The sequence below is a fragment of the Camelus bactrianus genome, chromosome 17 (genome assembly GCF_048773025.1).
Source record: "Camelus bactrianus isolate YW-2024 breed Bactrian camel chromosome 17, ASM4877302v1, whole genome shotgun sequence".
NCBI classification, from domain to species: domain Eukaryota; kingdom Metazoa; phylum Chordata; class Mammalia; order Artiodactyla; family Camelidae; genus Camelus; species Camelus bactrianus.
Window position 1 is genome coordinate 46,438,288 of NC_133555.1, and position 26,249 is coordinate 46,464,536.

Below are 26,249 nucleotides of genomic sequence, written 5' to 3' on the forward strand. Positions count from 1 at the left end.
GTGGTTCATTTTAGGTCCCTGTGGGTCTGGACACTGGACCTGCCGTCCCACAGTGCCTTCCCAGAGGGTAGGGTGAGCAGGTGATGGGGTACCGGGTAGGGGTCGGGGTGACGCCTTCACCCCAATTATTCCCCGATCTCTGACAAGTTCTGAACAGTCAGAAATGGATGATGTGTGGTCTGGTCATTGAACTGCAGAGTTAAGTAGCTGTGACAGACACCACGTGGCTTATAAAGCTGAAGATATTCACTCTCTGGCCATTTACAGGGACTGTTTGCCCATCCCTGTTTCCTAACGTCCAGAGGAGAGGACTTTGTCCTCCCCCTGCTCTGGGACCACAGTCTGACCAGGAAATTCTGGGCTTAAATAAGATTTCAACGTGGGGACATCCACCTGTGGCCCCTAAAGCCCCACAAGACTTGGGTTCAAATTATGCCCCTGCTTCTGCCACGTGACTCTGACAAGTCACTTGACTTTTCTGAACATCCATAATTTTCTCTGTAAAATGGAGACGCTTCCTGTCTGAAGAAGTGCTAGGACACCGCGTGAGACGGTGCTGGGAAGTGCGCAGCGTGTCACCAGCCACGTGGCGGGCACTCAGTGAGCAGGGCTTCTCTTTCCTTGCTTACGTCCAAGTTGAGGAGTGAGCCACGTGTGAACACAGAGACTCTTCTGGAGGAACAAATGGCCCTTTGTGTCATGCAGAAATTCTTTGTCATTTTAGCACACTTCCGTCTTTTAACATGAGTCTCAGAGAAAGAGTGCTTTTGTTCATACATCTTAGGTTCTATTCAAAGGTTTTTACCAAGTGCTTCCTCATTTGTTTTAAACTCTCATTTAGGCCGGTTTTCTGTCGGATTGCCTGTGGTTCCGGTAATCTTAACAATTCCCAACAGCTCTTCAGTGGGATTTGTACAGAGAAGATCGGGGAATGGTGTCTCAGAAACGACCTTTCCCCTGGATAAAATCGACCTCTTACCTGTGCTCCAGGCCAGCCCCTCTGGATGCTCCAGCTCCCAGGAGTGTCGGCCAGCAACCCAGTAAGCTGGAGGCATGGGTTGATTTGATTTTGTCCACTGTTGTGCTCCTGCTGTGGAAACACTCTCCTTAGCCTCCGTCCAAAGCCGCATACTTGCTCAGCTCTGTTTTATCCGATTTGAAAGACCTCCTTTCCATGTGCATCTGTCCATGTGCAACTAAGCCATCTAGACTGAAGACATATGTCTCATGTTAATAAGTATTTTCTCCTGGACATTCATCTACACGTTGCGCCATGGATCCCGTCCCTGGGAGGTTATCCTCTCTTTACAGACAAATGAGGAGTGATGGGCCGGGGCAAAGTGATGCAGGTGACAGGTCACAGGAAAGACGCAGAGCTCAGAAGCAGGTGGTTCAGAAGCAGCCGGATGCTTCTGCTGTGCCCATGTAACCAGGTGTGCCAAGAAGTTGGCAAATAGTCTGTCCCCTTTCATCCTCCTTCTGGTGGACGTGCCTTTTGTACTCAGATGTCAATCCAGGGGCCATGGAGTTTCCCCATCGCCTTTTCTCTTGTGCTGGACCCCGCCTCCTCCTCCTCTCCCTTTCCCCCCTCTCCCACCTCCCTCCTGTCTCCTACCTTCTGCTCCTCGCCTGCCTCCCCTCCCTCCTTTTCTCCTCTGATCCCACCATATTGATTTTTTGTTAGCTGCCTTAAATTCCTTTTGCAACAACGTAGGGTGAAAAGAAATATACTTCAGATAGAATCGTAGACACTCAGACATGGAAGCAATGCAAGGTCATGGTCCCTCCCATCGGAGCTGAGTGAGCGAGGTTTACCTGTATCCACATTGAGGTGATTAAGTTTCCCCAAACAAGTGAATCTTGTCTCATATCACAAAACATAGCGAATCCAGAAGTGGGAGAGATGAGGGTTTTGGGGGATTTTTTTGCACATCCCATCCATGTCAATTGCTTGGACGTGTGTTTTATCGCTTGGGACATTTTTTTCCCTCTCTGATTCCCTCTGGCATTATCCACATCCAACCTGTATTCTGGTTATCTGGGTGCATGGCATAATATAGTCATTCTTCGCTTGTATTGACCCGCAAATAAAACTTTGATGATGGCACTAACAGCACAAAAAGAAGTCAGAGAATCACCCTGGTCTGTATGCTCTTGTGAAAACTCAACATGCGAGATTTCTCTAGAAGTAACAGGAATATAATGCTGACTGAAACTTCTAGACGGGGAGTGTAAGGTCCAGACCCATCAGAGCAGTGGCTCTCAATCTTGACTGCACAGTAAAATCAGCTGAGAAGCTTTAAAAAATAACGTCCTCCTTCCCCCACACCAGAGATTCTGACTTTGGGGTCAGGAGGAAGGACCCTGCGTTGCTGTTTGTAAAAAAAACAACTGTTCAGATAATCTAATATTGTCTAGGGTTAAGAACCATCCTCCTAACTGGTCTTGAGTTATACAGTCCATTGTAAGTCACATCAGCCTTTTATTTTCCTCTTTAGGGACCAGTGAGAATAAAACAGAATGGAAACTATCAGTGTGCATTTCACAGAGTAATGATGGGTGTTCTATTATGAAACTTTTGATTCAGTTTCACGTCTATCCAGGTGGATGCAGTCACTATTTTAAAATGGTTTCTTACTGTGGATTGTGGTCAAAGTTTGAAAAACGCTGCTTTAGATTACATCCAACAGAGACGGTGTGTTGGTAATTGCCTGAGGAAGATCAGAAAATTTCCCCCTGTCCTAAGAGAGAGGCCCGACTGAGCTATTTTTAAATGCACGCTGGGCACGCCAGAGGTATTGCCAAGTGGTCGCCACATGATCAGATGTCCGGCCTATTTATGGAAGCCCTTACACTTTCTTGGAGACACCGAGCCCGACTTTCCTTTCTCCTGTAGGCACCCTCGCCGCCTAAGATCATTAAGTTACATTTCTTAAAAATACCTCTTAGCTCAGTCTCGTCATTTCCAAATCCGCTCCTTCTCACCCTTAGTTCGAGGGGGTTTAGGGAAGATTTACACTTCAGAAGGAAGGATAGGAGTGAGGTGTGGGGGACCAGGCCTAGCACTGAAGTACTGGGTCGGTTCCCCGGAAATACCTATCAAATCTGCAGGCCTGGAACTTAGCAGAACCACCTGACATGGTCCAGGAGGCTTTCCGGAAAGTGACGTGGGGCCTGGGTATCAACATGAGGGCTCAGAGAGTCCAGGATAGCCGTCAGTTTTCACAGATGATGTCAAACGGATTTGGCCCCTTTGTTCTCTGAGGAGGTCCTAGGAAGGTAACGTAGAAACACACACTGAGAAAGCTAGCGTGCGTGGACCCTCGCTGGCCCGCCCCCGGGTGTGTGAGCCCTCGCCTCCCTGGTACTTAAATTTTGGGGTATAGTCTGCAGGCCCTGGAGGGGTGCTGGGGTTTTTTGTGCTTTATTTTATTTTATTTTATTTTATTTTTTTAATCTTTAAAATTTTTAATTTTTATATAATTTTAAAGTTTCCTTTCCATTTACAGTCATTACAGAATATTGGGTCTATTCCCCGTGTTGTATGTACAACACATCCTTGAGCCTGTCTTACACCCAACAGTTTGTACCCCTGGCCCCTGCAGTGCCCCTCCCCTACCACTAGTTTTTCTCTGTATCTGTGAGTCTGATTATTTTTGGTTATATTCACTAGTTGTATTTTTCAGATTCTACATATAAGTGGGTATCATACAGTATTTGTCTCTCTCTCTGATATATTTCACTTAGATAGTAAGGGCTGCTGCTTAAGCCTCCTGCCCTTTGGCTGTGAAGTGGCTGTGGAGGGGCCTGTGGGTGGGGGAGACGGGGGAGGCTGTGTCCTTCCGAGGCCTAGACCACCCTCAGCAGGGGAATCTTCAGGGCCCGGACATGAAGAGCTGTGCCCACCGTGTGTGCAGGGCCCTTTCCCCTGCTTCTCCCTTGAACTGGTGCAGAGTTGTCAGAGCTGTTTGATAACTTAGAAAAATACACACCCACACCTTGGAAGTGATGGCTTTAAAAAATATGTCAAATGCATTGAGGGGAGGAGAGATTGAATGCAGCTGGGTAAAGCAGCTTAGGGATTTGGGGAGGAGGGAAGAGTAACCACAGCCCCTGAGAAGAAGACAAAGACAAGTGTATGTCCTGGAAAACTTCCCTTTCAGATCATCATGGTGAAGTGATGTTTCCTCAAGGAACACACCTTCACTGGTTACCGAGTGTTTAAAAGTGTTTGGTATATGAACTGAATGAAACAGGAGAGGAAATTCCATTCTTTGTTGGAAACCTAGCACATGGCACCCCGGAATGTTCTGGAAGCAGCTTGAACCCCGTTGAGCGGGTTTGTGAAGAGGGGTAATGGCACAGCCGTGTTTTGAGACAGCGGAAGCTGACATGAACTTTATAGAAGGAGACGCTGAAGTGGCAGGGACACACACTCAAATAGGCACCACGTGGCAGGAGACCGCGGGACAGACGGCCCACCCATTCCTCGAAAATTCAAGCACAAACACCCTGGGTGTCAGCAAGCATCCGACCCTCACACCTTCCAGAATGGACAAGGGAAGCAGGGAGTAAGAACTGGAGAACTTGCTCTGAGCTCTGACCCTGAACGGCTAAATCAAAAGCAGAATCCACATCTGCTGATGCTCACTTTCTTCTGCCAGATCAGCCCTGGAGTTTAAATTGTAATATCTCCAGGAGCCGTAGGAAATTCCATGACCAATCATTCTCACCGTGGCTTTGGAGACCCGTGGTGACTTGGCTCCTCTTCCTTCGTAGCTATTAATCCGGTCATAGCATAGATTCATTCCATCTCCTCTTCTCCTCTTCACCTGCTCCCCATCCTTCAGCTCCCAGGTGACACATTTCTGCTTCCGAAGAGCCCTACCAGCTGCCTCGAAGTTAGTGAAAGGTGACCCTCCTTCATGCACCTCTGTGTTCTTCCTCCCAGTCTTGCCTTGTGCTGTAACTGCCTGTTTTCTGTTGCCATCTCCACCTTAACCCTCTTAAGGACGGCGATGGCTCATTCACCATAACAGCACCAGTGCCTGGAGCAGCTTCTGGCATATATTAAGGCTCTCGACCTGTCTCCTCAGTAAATAAATAAACATCAGAAGGTACAATCATTTCAAAAGTTCACTTTTGTATTCTAGATTACAACCAAGCCTTCCTGCTATTCACAGTCCAAATTTAGTTTTGCACATGCAGTCAACAACGTATTATTCTAGATGCTCTGTACCTCCATGGGTTGTGTGTCCAAGCTCCTAGCAACACACTGCTTGTGATACCAAAGTCCTCAAGGCAGAATTTTGGAATGAATGAATTTGTACAGTGATGACTGGTCTACCCATTTCCTAAGGCGTTCAGATAGTTTCTGGCACACAATATGGGAAAAGTTGTAGGGGAAGAGTTTTTAGCAGCTTTTGTTTTATAAGCTGAAAAACATGATTGCAAAGAGCGAGGACGTGAAGTCGGACTGGGCGGTCGCTGACTCGTGGGAAGAGCCTGCAGAATCTGGTCTGGCCAGTGGAAATCAAAGACGGCTGAGCTAACCTTGACAATGAAGAAAATGCCACCTCATGACTCAGTATGTGGTTTTGGTGATGTGCAATCACCAGTCACAAGGACTTAGAAAAATCTCAGAATGCCTTGCAGAGAAGATGTGACCCTAGGAAGACCAGAAGTCATACTTCCAGGACCAACGGCAGGGTCTGAAACGGGATGTAAGTTGCTCGGACCTCTAGGGCGGTATGTTCTCTACTGCCATTTTCAAGAACTCTTACTGAGCGTCTGCGGGCGCTCTCCCCTACATGTACCTGAGTTCCTACTGCTCAATGGGCATGGTGGAGTGTGATGGGTAAAGGGTTCACGCCCCAAATCTTAGCAGCCTCAGTTTGAAACCCAGCCCCACCACTCAGCAGCTACACGACCTGACATCGTTAACTGAACCTCGCTGGGGTGCACTTTCTACGCATGTGCACTGGTGGTGAAAAACTGGTAGAACCATCTCTTTGGGTCATGGTGGGATTTAAATGGGTTCATCCACATCCAGGGTCAGACACACCGTGATGGCTCTGTAACTGTCAGCTGCGATCCTTAGTGTCATGTGCCAGCTGAGAAGCAGAGCTGTGGTTTCTGGACTGATGTAGCTTGCTCGGCGTTTGTTGCTTCTCTTTACCTTGTAAGTCATCTTCCACCCATCCTCTGCCTGGCACCGCATGTCCCCGGCTCCCATGCCAACTGCCTTCGGGCAGAGAGTGAGGCTGGGAGGCCAAGCGTCCCTCTCTGCTCGGTAGCATCACTGGCGGAGGCTGTTTCTCCTCTTGCTCCAAACAGAGCCTCCCTCTGGGCTCACAGGTCCGACTGGGAGTCCCTGTTCCAAGGCTTCCTCCCAGCTTTCTGCTTTACGAGGGAAGCCAATACAGGAGAAAATGGGACAAGAGGAAAAAGTCAGATTCCAGGTCTGCTCCTGGATCTAACTGTGCATGAAGTTTATCTATGACTGGGTTTTCCAATACAGGAGTCTCTAAAAAGTCCACTATTTGCTGAGGCTGCTTTGAGTGCATCTCCTTCACCCGCCACTGTGCCAGTCCTGATACGGTGTCTGCTAATCCCGAAGACGCCTTGAGGTGCTGTCAGAGTGAAGCACTTTGCATTCTCATTGAATACTTGTCTCTGGAATTCAGGTACCTAGTGTTTATTGTCTTGCTGGGATTTAAGAACATAAAGATGAGCAAGAGAAGCACAGTCCTTCTCTCTGATGGCCCAATAGTGACTCACTAAGTGTTTTCAAACATGTTAACTTTTACTATGCTTCTTCTAAAATGTTTCACCAGCAACCTGAACGTGTTTTCTTGGTTGATGCCTATCTCAACGCTAAGGACATCTCATCCATTTTAATACAAGGATAGAGTCTAACAATGCAAAGCGAGAACTTTTGGGGGCGAAAGTTTTCATTTATTTTCGATGAAGTAAATCCCCAGCCTCCTGTTGTTCCTGGGGAAGCCTTCCCAAGGCAGGAGGGTTTTCAGCGCAGCAAGATGAGCAGCGTCATGACCGCAGGGTAGTCAGTCATTCTGCAATGTGCTTTCGGGGCTTCTCCGCTTCTTCGTTTGCCTGTGGTGATGCGATTTGTCTTTCGATAATAGATGAGCCTCCTCTCCCTTTCAATCACTAGCATGAGGCACTGAAACTCGCCCCAGATGTGTCCAAAGTTCATCTGCTTTGGAGATTTTTTTGCATCTCTCATGGTTGATGAAAGTAAATTTATAATCATGAGGCAGGTCTGTGTGTGTGTGCGTGCGCGTGTGCTTTGTCCTTGAAATGTGGTGACCTTTTAATGTTGTAATATATGGTCAGGCTGTAGTTGCTGTGGAAGCAATAACCAAATTTCCTGGCCTTTGAGGGGAGGAAGATGCCATGGTGGCAGACCTTAGTTGAGAGATTGATAATAGAATTAAAGTCAAGATTAAAGGAAAGGAGCTTTTTCTACCTTAGTGATCAGGTCGGAGGAATCTCCCTTTCCCCCGAGTCTACCACCAGAGCCAGGCTGAAGGCTTACCAGGATTTCTTTACTATTTTAAAAATCAGTTTATTTTTGGATACTGGATGAGCAGATTTTTGGAGTTCTTGACTATGGTTGGTATGTCATTGTTTACATAGTGTAGGGTCATGCTTTCTGATATTGGAAGACGTACTATTCAGATGAGTGTCCACACAGGAAAAGAGTAAGACACAATAGTAAGACACTGCTTTTGTTTGGAATATGATACCTTGAGATCTTTTCATTGTTGAGGTACAAGTTCATCAGTCCAATGAATACATGCCATCCATCCTCTCTTCAGTAAGTGTCCTCCACTAGGACCTCTGGGGCTCCTGGGGAGCTTCTCTGTACCTCCTGCCCAGCACTGATGGTTCTGCATCGTGAAAGTTGGGGAGATGCACCAAACTGGCAGTTCCTACATCTGTGTTTATTCTGTTCATGCTTCACGTCAGGGGAAGTGAGAGAAGTGTGGAATGTGGGGAGTGGCGTTATCACCCTGATTGCTTCGTGAGGCTCCTCTGTGCCCGGTACAGTGTTGAGTTCTGTGGATGTGGACATGGACTGGGAGTGATTCCCGCCCTTGGCCACTCAAGAGAATTCATGGGACTGCTCATTGAGTTAGGGGGCGGCACAGGGTCAAAGCCAACAAATGCAGCCAAATGGGAAAGGAAGAATCGAGTCCAACAGGATGGGCAGATAAAAAGCTGGAGGGGAAGCAGGATTTGAGACTTAGCCCAAAGGAAAGGCAGACCTAGATAAAGACCATGTTCGGTGTTAGCAAACTCCACAATTTACACATAGGCTGCACATGCTCTTTTGAATGTGTTGAATGTTATATTACGACGGAGATGACGTCAAGTGAATGAACAGAGATACAGATGGGGCATGAGCTAGTGCTTGAGGGACACTAGGTAGCCGGGGAGGCAGATAGTCTAATAGGTATTCTCTGGGAACAAAGATGCTCAGGGAACTGTGGATGAATTGAAGAACAGGTAAGGAAACCTGGGATTTTTTAGATCCCAAATGCCTTGCCAGAAATAGGGCTTAAACTCTAATAATTGCAGGTCAAAGTAAAGACTCCAGCATGATAATGAACAGGGTAAACTGTTGCCCAGAGGAAATTATAGAGCAAAATAACTAGTCCATAAACAGAAACTGAATTTGGTTGCATATAAAAGCAGTGTGAGACCAATCCAAACACCCTTTGGAATTGCAGGTGGTGTTTGTGGTGGGGAAGACTTGGTGGCTCCTGCTTGACTTTTTCAGAGCTCTCTCCTTAGGTTTTTTTTTTTTTAATCCCTGGGCTACTATCAATTCTGTCATACTTTCCAGTATGGATAAGAATTGAAAAAGGGATTTAAAAGCCCAGTTCTTAACCTATGAAACTGTATGACGTACACAATATGTTAGGTATTTTTTCCAATTTGGAGTCTTGAGTGGGTCATAGACAGATATTTTTCATCTGGAGAAACTGGTCCATCTTGAGGTCCTACCAACGATGACATGGTCAGTTCAGAGCTTCTCAAAACTCATCAGTACAGTTGTGAAGATGGACTTAGCCTTCTCAACTCTTAGGGATTTCAGGGTTTTTAGAAAAACCCAGTGGGATTCTGTGTCTCAAAGTTAATACACACCCATCTTTCCTGATGTGGGGCAGTCAAAGAGCAAAACCAAATACCTTTGGCACAAAGTCAGAGAATATTGTACTGGTTTAGTTTGTGGGTGGGTGTTTTTGAGATCAACTATACTCTAAAAATGGGCAGTCTTACAATTTTTTTCCTTCTTTTCCCTTTTTTTTTTTTTTTTTTTAAAAGGACCTCCTTAAGAAATGCTACTCTGCCAAGGCGTCTTACCTCTTCCAGCAGGATAAATTCTACGACGTCAGCTATGACACGGGAGACAAGTCTATCCAGTGCAGCCGGAGACCAGATGCATTCAAGTTCTGGATGACCTGGAAGGCCCTGGGCACCTTAGGCCTTGAAGAAAGAGTTAATCGGGCTCTTGCTTTGTCTAGGTACGTGGCCTGTGTGTGGTGTGTGTGTGTCTAATAGGAAGATTCAACGGAAGGCATGTTTGCGAGGTTTGTACATGTTTTTCCACATGTGTATTCCTTCTTTCACCTAATAACCATCTTCTCAGCATCAACCCTGTGTTAGGAATGGAGACCAGAGCAGTCCTGCCTTCTGTCCCCCAGCACCCTAGCCTAGTGAGAGATACATTCAGGTGCCAAAGCAGATAAAACACAGGTGCTCCTACTTTTTGGAAATGGAAGGTACACAGAGTTCCAGAAGCACACAGTAGGGTTCCCTAGAGTGGTCTTGAGGGGCACTGGCAGAGGTTTCCTGGGGGAAGTGACATTCAACTGAGACCCAGTGATGAAAGGAGGGGAGAATGACTGAGGCAGAGGGAGCGCTAGGCCCAAATCTCTGGATAAGTCACGGTGGCTCTCATTTCATGAAGAGATGATTGGCGAGGATGTGGGGCCCACATGGAAAGGCACAAAGGCACAGGTGATGGGGAAGTGCCTTGTTGTAACATGAGAGACAAAGCTTTCTTCTTTTCCCCCCAAATTCTCTTTTATTTATTTATTTATGGGGGGGTAATTAGGTTTATTTATTTATTTTAATGGGGTTTATTCATTTATTTTAATGGCAGGGATTGAACCCAGGACCTTGTGCTTGCTAAATGCCCACTCTACCACTGAGCTATACCCTTCCCCTAAAGCTTTTTTTTTAAATTAATTTTTAATTTATTATTTTTCATCTCTTTTTGTGGGGAGGTAATTAGGTTATTCATTTTGGGGAGCAGGTAATTAGGTTTACTTATTTATTTCTATAGGAGGCACTGGAGATTGAACCCAGGACCTTGTGCATGCTAAGCACGCACTCTCCACTTGAGCTATGCCCTCCCCCTCAAGACAGAGCTTTTGAAGCCACTTTCAAAGACACTAGAAAATCTCTTAAGACATAGATGCTGGGCATTTCCCACCTGAGCAAGACTCTGCTGGATCGATGGGTGCAAATTTAGTTTTAAATGTGACGTGTTGGGTCTGAGCTGCATAGGGTTAACCTTGATTGTGTTAAAAAAATAAAACATTTAAATATTCAAAATGTTTTAAAATGAGGTTTTGGTTTTAAAAAAAATCAAGATTTCTGACTTCTCTCAAAAGATCAGAGTTCTCTCAATCCCACATGGTGACAAACCGCTGAACATGGTGATGCCTGACCCTCTGGAGAAACACAGTGCCCTCCACTCCCCCTGGTTTTTGTGGTTTTTGTTTTTGCTTTTGTTTTTTTGAGCAGAGAATGGTTTATTGCAGGGAGAACGGGCAGCTCATGCTCAAAAAAACCCCAAACTCCTCCCCCTGGTTTTTGCTGGATCATAGGATAACTTTATTTTTAGTTTTTCAAGGAACCTCCGTACTGTCCTTCATAGTGGCTGCACCAATTTACATTCCCACCAGTAGTGTGGGAGGGTCCCCTTTTCTCCACACCCTCTCCAGCATTTATTGTTTGTAGACTTTTTGATGATGGCCATTCTGACTGGTGTGGGGTGACACCTCCTTGTAGTTTTGATTTGCATTCCTCTAACAATCAGTGACATTGAGCATCTTTTCGTGTGCCTCTTGGCCATTTGTGTGTCTTCACTGGAGAAACGTTGGTTGAGGTCTTCCCAAGCCCACTCCAGACTCCTCATTGCATCGTATCTGTTAGCATTCCAATGGCTGAAGCAGATCAGATGGCCAAACTCAAGGTCAAGGGGCAGAAAGAACTGCAAGGTTACGTGGCAAAGGGCTTGGATATAAGGACAGGAAAACAGTTGGCTTTGCCACTTTCAGAAGACTGTTAGAAGTCAGCAGTTCTGGCTGTTTTGGTTTAAAAGGTGCTTTTTAAGAAAAATTTGTAAATACTCTGTCAGTTAGGATGCTTTTGGTGTTACGCAACAGAAGCCTTCACTAAAGGTGTTATAAACAAAGAAAGGTAATTTACTTGCTCATGTCACTTATAAGCCAGCGTAGTGATGACTTGGAATGGCTTGTTCTAGGGGCTTGAACAAGATCACCAGTCCTTTATCCCTCTCCACCCATCAGGTCTGCTCTTCTTCATGTGGGTTTATTCGTCCTTAAGAAGGTAGCTGCCAGGAGGATCAGATCCATATCCTCCCAGGCTCACGTCAGGGTCAACAGGAGAGAGTGTCAACAGTCCCGGGGAAAGCTTTAATTCTTTCTGAATGAGGCAAGTGTCTATCTCTGACTCCGTCCCTGTTGCCAGGGAAATGTAAAACTCCAGTTCTCATGCCCTCCCTTGGCCTGGGGGACACAGTTGACTCCTCCTATGTGTATAGAATATATACCAACACTGGGTGAGGAGTGTGCCTCTGTTAGAAGTAGGTATGAACAGCCTTCATTAGAGGTGGGGAGGTAGGGGGAGGCTCAGTGGTAGAGCACATGCTTAGCATGCACTGGGTCCTGGGTTCAATCCCCCGTACCTCCTCTAAAAAAAGAAAGAAAGAAACCTAATTACCTGCCCTCCCTTCCCCACCAAAAGAAGTAGAGAGATAACTACCCTGTGTTGAAAGCATGAAACTGTCTACCATAAATATTCATAGTTTCCCACTAAACTAAAGTAAAAGTTCGGAAAGCTCTGTTCCCTTATTTATATTTTTCCCATACTATTTAAGTATGGTAGAATCTTTGCACTATTTTATCTAAGCTGCTAAGCAATTCAATGACAGGTGTCCTGAAACAAGGCTAGATATAAATATTTGATGATCGTATTTATTATAAAGTTAACATTCATCTCAGGGTGGAATTTAATTTGTCTAAGGATACTTTCTAATTTTCGCAGAGAAATATCACAGGAGGCTAAATGTTAACATTTCAATTCAGTTCAACAACACTTATTGTTGTAAATGTTTGTCAAGTTGAATTGAATTAAATGAACATTTCTGTGAGCATCACTGCAGACTCTGTGACCTGTATTTAAATATCTGATAAATAATCCCTCTTCTGTCCCGCTGTTGGTCATCATGGTTTTCTTGCCTAAACTTTCCACATCCTTGCTCTCCAACACTCCAGTTCTGTTCTCCCACCCCAAGGCCAAGTGCCAAGGCAGAGTCCTTTTAGCCATGCCACTTGGGATGAATGTGAAATCATAAACTTGGAGAAAGTTTCTCTAGGATTAAGAATTCTCTAAGTGCTTTATTTTTCCTGATTTTATTTTCACATTGAATGATTTGCGATTCTGTTCTTTAGGAAAGACGAACCACTTTCCCACTTTTCAGGTCTGCTCTGTTTGCTGGAGACTACATGCCGTTGTGGGCTGGTGAACTGTCTCAGGAGGAGGGAAAAAAGTCCCAATTTGTAACGTCTGCCAGTTTCCGTGGTGTAAATATTCCTGCCGTGGAAAATTGCAGGCCACCAGCAGTTGCAGTTTATAAATTCCTGAGCATTTAGCAGCTGGCTCTCACTAGCCAGTACAGACTAGCTCCAACCACCAGTGGTTATGTGAGCCTGCACAATCGGTTCAAGCCACTGGCGAGTGAGAGTTAAAATACCGTTTCTTATCGAGTCGACTGACCTGCGGCCACTTGGTTTAGAGTTTACCCAACAGAACTGATTCTCATCTGTGGCCAGAAGACTCTAATTGGCCTAATTTCTAAGTCATAACAACATCGTTTTGTTTCCAAGAAGTATGGTTTCCTTCAGCAGACAACAGCTCTAGCAAAGTAAAGCTACACATGAGATGGTGTTGCTGTTTGAGGGGCATGTCTGTCAGCAGCCTGATTGAGATCGCATGTCCATTTCCCAGGCCGTACCCTAGGCTGGGTCTCCTAAACACGGGAAAGGCTGCGCAAGTCTTTCCTCCTGGCATATTACAGTAAAGATTGCACAATTCCATAGAAACAGTGTTCCACGTGCCTGAATCTGAGTGGAGCTTAGTTTTAAGTTTTGTATATTGACCTTCAGATTCAAGGACCAGATTTTGATGGACCAGTAGACAGTCATCACCCTGATCAGATACCTTGCTCCCTCTTCCCTTGAAAAAGAAGAGCAGACCTTGTCAAGAGGACAGTGATTCCTATTTTATGAGTTGTCAGAAATCCAGCAAGAAGGAGCTAATTAGTTCCTAGAAGATCTCTGAGGCTTTTCCTAATTTCCATTTGACCCTTGTCTTTCCCATTGATGAGAGAACATTTGTCGCAAGAAATATTCATGACTAAATGCTTTCTCCTTTGTTTGTTTGAAAACCAGTGACATTAGGAACCTAAAGCAATATGTGATTATTAAGCATGATTGAAACCCAGAAGGCTGAGGTTTAAAAACCACCATTTCTGGCATGAGGCAGGTGATTATGCATCTCGGATATCTGCTTAGGAAAGCTGAAAATGTGTTACAATACCCAGGGTTGCCGAGGGCACCTTGTACACCTTTGTTACGACACTCAAGTCAAATGGATATTCACTAAGGGGTAATTTTTAAAGCAAGTCGAGAAGAGTCATGTGTGTAAGTCTTTTCAACAACAACAAGCAGCTCAGGAACTCCCATTCTGCTGCTCGGCTAGGTCTCTAGTGTATCATTTATCTATTCCCTTGACACACAGTCTGTGCAATCTTTCCAGTGGAGTACATTTCACTGACTTGCATGAACACTGAGGGATTTATTGTTACCATTGCGGAAGAGGTGAGCAGTTACACAACGGCACTTTTGTGCTGGTGTGTTTCTCTAGGTGACAAGAAGGAGGGAGTCTAGAAGACAATGGAAGGGCCAGTGTTTTCATTTTTTTCCTTTATATTTGTAATGTTAAAGACATCACAATGCAGTAGAGTGTAATATGTAGGTGTCTGTGATGAATCACACCAGCCAGGCAATATGTTCTAATATATGCAGAGCATACAGAAAGCAGATGGAAAAATAAAAATCTCAGGCATTCTGGGAGGCTCCGTTGCATCAGAAGAAATTTCAGATGAGGAGATGAGACTGGGGGAGATGCTCGGTCCAAGGCACCCCTGGGAGACTCCAAGTGGCTGGTGAACTGAGGAAAGGATTGGAAGGGCTATTCCCAGAAAGGAGTGTGCGTCCTGCAAAGGGCAAATGGAATGCACAAATATGAAAGGGACTCATGTAGCTCAGCGGAGAATTGAAGATCTTGAATGTTGGAAGCACGTTTGTAAGCAAAGGAGGGGAAGCGTTTTTAGAGCAAGATTTCATTAATGTATGCTTTAAAACTGAGCTGGAATCTTACCATAATGAGTTTTCTACCCAATAGGATTGGTGGAAATGCTTACTAATGTGCACATTTCTTTTCTCTCGTCTCTCTTTTTTTGCTAAGCTTAGTGGGAAGGATAGTGAATTTGATGAAGCTGTTGTTGCTTTTTTAATCCACTTACCTGGATGCCTTTTGGTAGAAGTAGTTTATGGTTCCTGAATTTTATCCAAAAACTCAATGTACATCTTTTTTTTCCCCTGACTTGCATCAGATAAGAATAGAGGGTTTTTTTTTTTAATGTATTTTTATCTTTAGGCTGTTTCCATATGTTGAAAAGTTGCAAGGAATAAATCATCTTATGAATGCAGGCGGGAGTGACTCAAATCCTATTTGGAGTCCCTCCCCAAACTCATTTCATTTAAAGATTTATTTAAGAAGAGGTTATGTTCCCTATAGAAGAGGCACTTCTAAGCTAGCTTTTCTGAACCTGTGCACTGTGGGGTAATAGACTTCCAGAAGATCTTAATAGATGCTCTTCCAAAAAAAAGTTTCCACAGTCAAAAATGTTTGGGAAGTGCTGACTAATACATTAGTCCTCTCTTGAAGATCCTACACGTCCATTAGCACATTAAAGGCTCTGAGGGGGCTTCTCATACAGAAACATTTTAAACTTTAACCAGTATGCAGACGTTGCTGACTGTTCATCCAAAAACCATTCTTCCTTCTTCCTTGCCAACAGAACCTTAAAGGTTTTATATAGCTAGCAATATTCCTGCTGGGAGCATTGGTCTAAGCCCATCCTCTTTGCCAATCATTATTTTAGGGATGGGTATGTGACTCAAGTTCAGTTTATCTTTTTATATAGACAATAATTAAGCCCGGGGGCAGATTCCATGTCGATTTACTCTAGATTCTCAGTGTGACTTCATATCTCACGTAGCGTCACACTTTGCTTGGGGCATTTGAGATGACCTCATAGACATTCTGTCAATGGCTACACCCCACTTACCTGTAGCGTGGTACCCATCACCAGTCTTCCTTCCCTCTGGCCTCGTCTTGGGGAAGATGATGCTGAGCTTCCTGGATCTTAAAAGAGCTGACAAGCAAGACTACACACCAGAAACCCTTTCCTCCAAGCCGGCCAGGTGGTTTAAGTACCTACACTAAATCCCCATCAGATATATGAATGTGAATCCCACATGGTCAGAGATCTATATCCAACCTGCTTTTTGTGACTTTCACACTTGGGTTAACGTCTGATGCTAACATGTAAGATAGACATCGTCTCATCAAAAAGCTGTATCTTTTTACTCAGGCTCCCAGCCATTGCAGTAGGTTCAGCAGCTTCTTTCTAAATCCATACCTGTGCCTAGACCCGTGCTTATTTCTAAGCCTTGTCTCTGCATCGGGAATCACGGTTTCATTGAATGTCAGTCATGTTCATGGAATTTTCAGATTGCAGACTATAAATTTCATTGTGATTTTGTTTTTTAGGTACCTAGTAGAAGAAATCAAGAAAAGAGAAGGATTCAAGTTACTGATGGAGGTAAGTGATTACAGAACTGTGCTGTGATTTTGTCCGTCAGCAGTGATGCAGGTGGTAATTTTCTAATCTGTTATATTTCATTGGTTTCTGTGTTGCAGACTTAGAAACAAGTCATTATCTTAATTCATAGAGTCCATTATGTTAATTTGCTCTGTTAGTGAGAGTTTTTCCTTTGTTGGGTTCACAGAGAACACACTTGCCTTTAAGTATTGAAAATTAAAGTGTTCAATAATACTTACCAAGGATAATACTGAATAAATTATGACCTCTGTCTTGATATATAAATTGCACAATGATTGCACTGCAGATACTCAGCTGTGCTATAGTCATGCCTGCATGTGGAAAATCAATTAAGTGAATGTGCAATAATGCATATAGCTTTGTCTTTTTATAAAATAGTGAGAGCATATTAGCTTTGGAGCAATGGGAAAGTAAGTTATTTTGTTGGATTGTTTGCTTTGTAAGAAATAAGGTGGTTACAAAGATAGACAACATTGTTTTTTTCCCCTAAAGTATATGGTTAGAAAACATGAAGAATAATACTTAATCCTAATTTTTAAGAAATATAAAGTGTGAGGTTCTCTCAGATCCTCTTATAGCATATACTTTATAGCAATTTTTTAAATGATGTAAAAATCACCTGGAGACTGCAGCCTAGGGACCTATCCTGTGTATAAGCAGTCTGGGTATCCATTCATTCAGCAAGATTTATTGAGCAATTGTTATGTGGCAGGCACAGTTCTACGCATTGGAGATACAAGACTGGGAAGTTTCCTGCTGTCAGGGTGTTTACATTCAAAGGGAAAGTGACAGGCAATAAACAAGCAAATTCATACACAGGAAACGTCAGGTTAGGGGAAGTCTTAAGAAAACAATAAAACAGATTCATGGGACATAATAAATAATTACAAGTAGCCTATTAGACGGTTCCAGATGTGGTAAGTACCATAATGAAAATAAATAGTGGAGAATGCTGAAATGGGGGTGTGGGTGTGGGTGGCCTGCTTGGTTTGGGTGGAGTGCGTAGAGCCTGGGGTGTTTTGGCGCTGAGACCTGCTGGTGATGTAAGCAGCGTGCCCTGCAGATGCTCGAGGGAAAGGCACTCTAGGTAGAATCAGCAAACAACTGCCCAGACTTAAAGCTGAACAGAGTTCTATGTGTTTGAGGAGCCAAAAGAAGGTGCATTAAGCATGGGAGTGGGGTGCATAGAGTGGGTGATGGTGTTGGAGCGGTCGGCAGAGACCAGAGCAGGTGGAGTCAGGGAGATCATGGAAAGACTCTGGCTTTTACTCCAAGTGTGATCATTGGAGAAATTGTAAACAGAGGGTTGTCTGACTTTCATTTTTAAAGATTGTTCTGGATGTCCTGAGAAGCGTGGGAGTGAGTGGTGGTGGTGGTGAGGGGAGGACGAGATAAGAATAAGCCAGACAGACTAGGAGACTGTTGTAGTAACTCAGGGGAGATACGGAGACAGTCCTGATGTGGTCCTCCGACGACTCTGGGAAACTCTGCCCCAGAGAATCCTGACCATGGCTTCTACCACTGTCTGCAAAGGGGGCATCAGATTAGAAGGTTCTAAGAATCCAAACTTCCTGAAAACTAGGGATATAGAGGAACTTACAAAGAGAGCAGAAGAATCCACATTTAAACGGCTTTCTGGTAACACAACAAGAAGCAAGAAGACAAATTTCAGATGTGGAAGATTCTACAGGACAGCTGACCTGGTTTCTTCAACAGGTCAGTGGCGTGAAGGAATAATGAAGGGGTGATGACGACCACTTCAGGGGTCAAAGAAGCTCAAGAGGCATAGCACCCAAAGGCAGCAGACAGGCCTGCTGGAGTCCCGTTTCGAATGAGCCAATTATAAAAAGTAAATTCTGAACACTTGGGGAATTTCTAATGTGAACTGGTAGGAATAATCAGTAACTCCATTATTGCATGATAATGTCATAACTGTAGAAAAACATGTCTGGATTTTCTAGAGATGCACGCTTAACACGTAAGGATGAAATAACGGCTTTGTGATTGGCTTGAGTCTGGGTTTGAATCACCTTTTTGCCTTTCTTGAGTTGGAGTTGCCATCTTTGTTTTCTCGAGGTTGAGTTGCCTCTTTGTCTTCTCAAGTTTGAACTGCCTCCTTTAGTTCTCTGGCTGTGGGAGCTGTAGGGCTTATGGAAAATGCTGTTCACCTCACAGCCGCACAGTCTTTCGGTAGAGCTAAGAGAAAAAGTCATGACAAAAATGATCAGCTGATTCAAAAGTTATTTATATATTCTTCCTAAAGGCTTAGAAATTGATGGGGGAACCTCCTGCCATCATCTAGGGAGTTGCAAACATTCATTTTCTTGTAATGAAAGTTAAGGTGCATTTTAATCATTAGGCAGCCTTCGACTTTGGATATTTTATCTCTGGGAGCCAGATGGCCCCAAAGTAGTGAAGGTGGCTTCTTCCATGGTATTCTAGCGTTTCTCTTTATAAAGGGTTTTGTGTGTGATCTGCATTTTCCTCTTTTCTCTGTATCCATTTGGAGAAATAAAGTAAATTTATACCTTGAATTTCACATATAAATGTCGAATTGAGTAGCCTCTTTTTGTTAACAAATGCCTCCTTTGGGTTGATTAAATAGAGCCCTAATGCACGCTTCAGGGAAGAGATTCAAAGGTTTGCTGGGCACCCAAGTCTGTGAAACTGTAAGTCTTTCAATTTAGGGAAAATCAAAGTCTATAATTACATGTGTATTTTCCACTGTTAAGCAGATGGCAGTGAGAGTGTTAAGTGGAACATTAGAAAGAGTAAATGAACACCACAAGACGGAGGGCCCAGGACCTGAACATCTTTTCCTGAAAAGAACAAAAATAATGCCTATCTTCTTGAAGATGATTGAAAGTTATCATTTCAAATGAATTCTGCATTATTCATAAGCCCCTGAAAATCATATCTCTATTTTTCCACATTGGATCTAAGATCTAATAGATGCTTTCCTAGAGGTATATACTATCATTCACATATTTTATTTTGATCTCTTGGGAGAGTCATAATTATTCAACTTTTTGTTTTTCTCTTCCCGAGTTCTGCATTAGAAAGAGTTGTTTAGGTTTCATAGACTTTCTGAGTTAGAAAGGATCTTCAAGGACATCTGGTCAACTTCCTGCTCAATGCAGGAAACCTCTTTTGACAGTTCTTGTAGCAGGAGGTCAACTTCTGCCCGAACATTTCCTGTGTAAAAGAATTCACAGTTTATTCCTCTTCCAGGAAGCTCTGAGTATTCGTATTCTAATACTTACTGAATCCTACTATTAATTTGTATCAAGTACATTGCAATTTACAGTTTTTAAAATGTTTTTATATAGTTTATATACATCACAGCAGCCTTCTAACTGCTAAATCCAGTGCACATTCTTTAATGTTCTCTTGGTGGACTTCTGCCGCATTTTGTACTGTTACCCATGCCATCTCTCTTAAAATTCTCTCCTGCCTTGGTTTCTTTGACTTTCTCTCCCAGTATTTCTCCTTTCCCATGTGACTGTTTCTTCTCAGTCTCTATTTGAAGGTCTGTTCATCTGGTTCCTGCTTAAATGTCCACTCTTTTGTCTTTGGTCCTTTATTTTGTCCACATACTCTCCCTGAAATGTTTTATCCACATCTAGACCTTTGTCATCAATAGTCTCAATAATGTCTCCATCCTTGACTTGTCTCCTAAATTCAAGTCCTTTGTGTACAGGTGCATCCTGGAATTTTCAATGAGGCTCCCAACTGGCAGCTCAAACTCACGTTTCTAAAGCTGAGGTGTGGCCGTCTTCTTCACCAAAATTTTTCATTCTTCTTTTTCGTTGGAACTATGATCTCTCTAAACACAAAATCTTGATGCTGTCTTCGCTATGTCCCTTCCCTACTCCTAAAGCCATCACCATGGCTCAGCCACCCACCCACCCCCAATCCTGAGGTTGGCGCTGTCTCCCCACTCATCCCCTCCTTCAGTCTTAGACCCCTTTAGCCCGTCTCCGCACTGCAGCCACACTGTGGACTTTGGAAAATGAAATCTAGTCCCTAGACTGAAACTCTCCAGTTGCCTCTGGGATCAAGTCTGAACTCTCAAGCGTGGTAGATGGGGAAGCTCTTCATGAAAGGGTGCCCGTCTCTATTCCCAGTATCACCTCTCCCCAGTACACCCTGCCAGCTATTCATTCCAAGTGCTTGCATTCGCCCTGAACACACTGGCTGCTACCTGTGTACTGTTTGTTTTGCCAGGAATGTTTCTTGGGTTAGGAGAAATGTCCTCTTTTGAAATGCTCATCCCATGCAGTGTAACTGCCTTCACCTCACTCCGTTACTATTCTCTGAGTTCCTAGAGATAAAGCATAAAGTGTAAGTCATTTTTCACATCCCAGTGCCTGGTCCAGTATCTACAACATAGAAAATTTTGAGTTCTATTCTGTGCTTAATTCTTATTAAGTTGAACATTTCCATTGCTCTTCTTTGAACATGCTATACTTTTTTAAAGTTCCCCTTCAAATATGTAGGCAGAAATTAACACTGGGATGTGTCTCACCCAGTACAGACTTTAGTGGGGCTGGGGCTGCCCATCCACTTGAAAAGAGCAGCTCTTTCTATCAATATAGCTCCAAATAACAGTCACTACACTGCTAGAATGGCTTCTGGGTGGCAGATATGGTGGTAAATATTGGAAATAATCTCTTTACTCACCAAACCAACTCTGTGGAGGAGACAATATAATCTCCATTTTATAGAGGAGCTGAAGCTTAGAGAGTTTGACACTTGTCCAAGCAAACACTTGATGAAGTTGGGATTCAGACCACATCCATGTGACTCCAAAAGCCAGGCTTTTCGTGCCACTACATGCTGCCTTTGAAATGTTTCAGTACTCCAACCAGATAATTAAAACTTGTGAGCTTAAAGTCAGGTAAAATTCACCATGACCCCCTTCTCCATGCTAAAATTTACATGATTGATTATTTCAGTCTATGTGCTAGATTCTCCATTTTTATTTATTAAAAAGCACAGTGCTAGCTTTGTTGTTTTTTATGATTATGATTATTATTATTAATCTAATGACATTGAAGCAAGAGAGTTGAATTTCTTTTGACAAAACTCAGCTTTAAAGAATGCAAGCTATTCCGTCTTGGTGACCATTAACATTTTCCCCCGTAAGGGTCTCGTATTATTTGCTAAATTATCCTTGCTGGAATTGACATCAAAGATTTATTCTTGAAATATATCTATATTTTTTCTCTCTTTGACAATCAAGATAGGATGAACCCATCGTTTCTTTAGTGATACTTTTCTGCCTCTCTATGAATTTTTAAAGATTATGACAATGCTTTTACTGCTACAGGATTTCTGTACCCTTCATCATCTATCTGGTTTAGACACTTGGATTCCTTCTCATACCTTCTCAATGTTGTGGTGTTAGGCGGCATGGACTGAATGTAGTCCTAAGAGGTCAGGCTTTCACACATGTAGGGAATTCAGTGGCAGGTAATGGTTCTAGTCTGAAATCTAGGGCTTTGAAGCCTCTTGAAGTACATCTTTGTATAAAATAGAAGCTACAGGGGCAAAGAGACAGGAAAAACTTAAATATGTTCCTTGTGAACATTCAAGGGATGTTTATTCCAACTTTTAATAATTTGGGGAGTGACTCTAGTAAAGGTATTCCACCAAATGGAGCATCAAATTTCCTCCAATAAAATGAAGTGTCAGAAGGGCTTCACCAGTTTTCAAATGTCACAGCCCTGAAGCCACACCATGCTATAAGAGACTGGGCAGAGACATCACAGATTTGTCATTTCCAAAATATCTAAACTGAAACTTATGAAAGGAAGCAGATTTAGAAGGTGGTTCAGAAGGTCTTGGTCCCAACTGATAAAATACAGGGCAGATCTGGTAGCAGATAAAAACAATTGCAAAATGATTCATAATGCTGCCATGCAAATGAAAAAGAATGGCTAATTTCATGATGTTTGAGGATCCAGCCAGAAGACAAAAAATGCACAGTAATTTGAAGTGGGAACGCAGCACATGGAGAATTTCTCTGGTGGCTTCAGCAGCAGGTGTACTGAAGTCGGAACGATACGGGGAGGATTGGCGTGGCCCCTCCACAAGGATGATATGCAACTCTGTGAAGACTTTGTATTAAAAAAACAAAGAATTATTATCAGAGGTTTTGAGTCGTGGGAGATTGCCTCACAGAAGAGAAACAGACCCTACAAAACACAGAAATAGCCAATACTATAGAGGACAGCCATCACTTCTAGAGCTGAGATAGCTGAGAGGCAGACTTGGTTGGAGAGGGCGCAGTGTGGCTCATGGGATGGCAGGGAGGTCCACTGAGGTGTCACCCTGGTGGGGTGTCTAGGATTCCACCCGCTGGAGTGCTGGAGGACACTGATTTCAGGGCACTGCCGTATCCTGGAACTTACTTGAGCTGCCCCCACAGGTGTCAGAGAAGCCATCCAAGGCAAGGCACCTGGCTGGCAGCCCTTCCCTCTGAAGTTCCCCCGAAGGAGAGTGTGCAGGGAACAAATATCTATGGGCGTCCCCCAGTGGCCAGGCTGCTGTGAAGCCACCCCAAGGGGTGGTGCTGAGGGACGCTTTTTAGGGGGGTCATCAGTGCTGCTGAGAGGAACCACACCTACTGCAGGAGACCCACGAGGTGACCACACAGGACCAGGAGGAGGTAGCTCATCCTTCTCCGTGTCCCTCCAGCACCCTCTGCTGATAGTTTCCTACTGGACCAGATGGTAAGGAGAAATATTTATAGAGCCCCCCTCCATTACTGTAAGACATAAAGAAAAGATGGATATGTAGCTGAGAGGGAGTAGATTGATAACTGGCACAAATGGTATCTGGAAAAAAAATCTTCCCTTGATATTAAGACACAAATTCCTAGAATCTGATGAACAATAATAACTGTATTTTTTTCTACTTTCTAATCAACCACAGTTACTTTATTTGAAAAGATTTATTCACATTAAGTGATTAAATAATTTGAAAGCCAGTACATTCTATTCTAGAGAAACCAAATTAATTATAAATTAGACAGCCAAGTGTACATTGTGCAGATTCGTAAAGACTGTTGTAGGCTCATGATAAATGTTGGTGGAAACTGAGTTGAATTACACAGTACTCCATTTTGAACTACTCTGTGTTTTGAAGATTTGTAGCTCTTTTTTTTTTTAATTAATTTTTTTGGTCAAATCCAATAAGTACGTTACAGACTTCACAGGTGAAAGGATGATCAGATCAAGAGCTTATCTCCTTGAGCCGGGAATGTTTCTGGGCTATCACTTGTAATTTAGAATCCACCAACATCAAAACTATAGTATTTTATAGTATTTTAAGATATGAGATGATCACTGTTTCTTTTCCTCTTTCTGAAATGCTTTGACACTGAAGCATAACTCTGTTGGTTATTGGGAACTATTATAACCCTGGTTATTATCTATGAACTGTGTTTGTGGTGAAAAAATGGAAGTCATTTCAAATACCGTCAGCCCCAAGAATCAGATGAGAAAAGTGCCAAGTGGGTGGACATGACCACAAGCTTTCCTGAATACGATTCTGTGTGTCTCATTCAAAACCCCCCAACATCATGTCCCTAATCACCTGCTCATTGAATACAAGTCTGTGACGGCCTTTGGCATGCCGTGTGTTTTCGTCCCGTGAGGGTGCAGAGTGCGATGGAGAGCCCCTTGTCTATGTGACAATGGTTGCATGGAAGCCGTTCTGGAACCTTATTTCACATTGAACCAAATTGTTTCTGATAGAAAAAAAACAAAGCTAGATTTCTAAAGAAGATGGCTAGGCTATGGCTGCTTTAGATCAGAGTTTATCAAATATAGATCATGCACTCCTCACTTCAGAATCACCTGAAATGCTTCTTAAAAATGCCAGTTCTTCAGCCGTGTCTCTGCCGGACTTGGTCAGGCTCTGGGCATTTTGAGCCCAAGGACTGAGAGTCTGCATTTTGAGCAAGCCCTCTATCTGACTCACACCCTTCCTGACACTGGTACTTGAGAGCCAGGAGTTGAAGCAACGCTCTTTTTTTTTTTTTCCTTCTGAAGCTGTATTGACGAGGGTCACAGCAGGGCTGGTTAAGTGAAGCCCAGGTGGGTCGTATGTTATCCACTCACAGGAGACCGGGGACTTTGCATTTGTCAAGTGTAGCACACAGTAGAAGACACCTTTGGCTGCCTTAAGTAAAGAAGGAGTTATTGGAAGGATATGGTGGTGTGGGAGCTAAAGGAGAGGCGTTGAAGAAGGAGGAAGCAGGGCATCTCTGGGGATCTGTGTATCAGGCGCTGACTGATGTTCAGAGCTGGGTTGAGTCAGCTTCAAGCTTCATGATACTTATTCTTGTGCTCATCTCTTCTCTAGAGGGAAGAGTTTCTAGGTGCACCCAACTGAGAAGGAGATTTCCCAGTAAGCTGTTAGCAGAAGTGAGGCAGAGTGGTTGCCTACTCTATCAGATTCTGATGTTATTAACGTAATACACACATAATGACTCTTTAAAAACTAGCTAAGAGTTTAATTGCATCCTAAGATTAATCTTAGATTAATAAAACAACTTTCAAACTTTCTTAATCCTCAGCCTGAATATGCCAATATTTGCTTTTGGTACATTCCACCGAGCCTCAGAGAGATGGAGGAAGGACCGGAGTTCTGGGCAAAACTTCATTTGGTGAGTAATAAGCACACTGTATTTTTCGTTTGGATCAAATAGACTCAGTGCCCATTGTCTGTTGATCCTATAAATAATTCTGTACTTGTAAGAACTCCTTGAAGATCTAGAGAGCTGGTTCTTAGTCTATAAAAAGCTAATGACTTGCCAAACCATTGTAAGTACAGTTAACGTTTGACAGATCAACATAGTTGACACACACACTTAGGATAACCATGCTGTTTGCACAAGGGTTGTAGAATCTGTCAGAAGTTCTGATTCCCAGTGCATTTCAGAGAATGTGAGCTGGTGACAGGACCCAAGTTGTTAAAGCCATGCAATGAGTGGCTTCTTCCTTCAGCTCTGCTGGTGCATGTCTGTGACTGTTCGCATCACCTCACACGCAGATCATGTTGAAGTCTAAATCTGGTGCCGTTTGTGAGTGTGAGACGTTCTGTTCTTTCCACCAACGAAGGTGGCTAAAAAGCTTATGCCCGGGGGGGTAATGGGATAAAACAGAAAAAAGATGCCAGCAATGAATTTGAACTGATCGTTGAACTAAATGTGGGGAACGTGTCTTCACACTCAGCTGGTGAGGGCTGACCACCCAGAGTGAGGAGAAGCCCCAAGTGCTGGAGTCTTCCTGGGTTGCTCCTGTACCTCCCCTGGCATGGCCCTGCCAGGGAGAGGCCTGCCTCTAACCCGGGTTTCCGAGAACTATGCAGTCTCCTGAGTCAGTCCTGCTGGACTGTCCCACTCCCCTGCTGCGTGGACGCAGTGTAGATTGAATTGAGTCAGTGAGCATCCCCTGAGGACTCTGTGGCCATGTCACGTACCATCGATAGGGCATCCTGTGTCCCTTGCCTCCTCCCTCTCCAGCTCAGCTAGCGGCATGAGCCTGTTTAGTAACAGCCCCAACTTCTGCAAACTCCTCTCTACCCTCGGGGGGGAAGTCAATGAGAGTTTTAGCAGCTTTTACAGGTGACAGCCTCTAGAAGAAAAGGGAAAGCTTCCCAGTTAGGCAAACAGACCAAGCGCTCACTATGCCTGGCACCAGAGACACAAACAGAAGGGGCTTGGTCCCTGCCCTAGGAAGCTCATAGTTGGGGAGACAGATGAATACAGAGATCAACACATGGTAATTAGCAGGTGCCTGGTTGGAGAGAAAGCCTGTGAAAGCAGAGAGAAAGGATACCTACCCTGGATACCTACCCTGATGTGTGACACTAGAGCGGAATCCGGCAATAAGTAGATGCGAGTTGGGGACAACTGTGG

The 26,249-nt window shown here is 43.9% G+C and overlaps 1 protein-coding gene and 1 non-coding gene across 3 annotated transcripts in view; both read left to right on the forward strand.

Annotated features, from left to right (window-relative positions):
- GADL1 (glutamate decarboxylase like 1) overlaps nucleotides 1–26,249 on the forward strand; it is a 134,119-nt gene that overhangs the window by 68,615 nt on the left and 39,255 nt on the right. For both annotated transcript variants that reach the window (XM_074345359.1, XM_074345358.1), the window contains exons 12-14: nucleotides 9,358–9,557; nucleotides 16,246–16,297; nucleotides 24,906–24,995. In XM_074345359.1, the coding sequence (XP_074201460.1) occupies nucleotides 9,358–9,557; nucleotides 16,246–16,297; nucleotides 24,906–24,995 (342 nt within the window). The remainder of the gene's footprint in view (nucleotides 1–9,357; nucleotides 9,558–16,245; nucleotides 16,298–24,905; nucleotides 24,996–26,249) is intronic.
- On the forward strand, nucleotides 22,347–22,453 carry LOC123618253 (U6 spliceosomal RNA). The gene has a single exon (XR_006726672.1). It is a non-coding gene; the product is annotated as a U6 spliceosomal RNA (small nuclear RNA).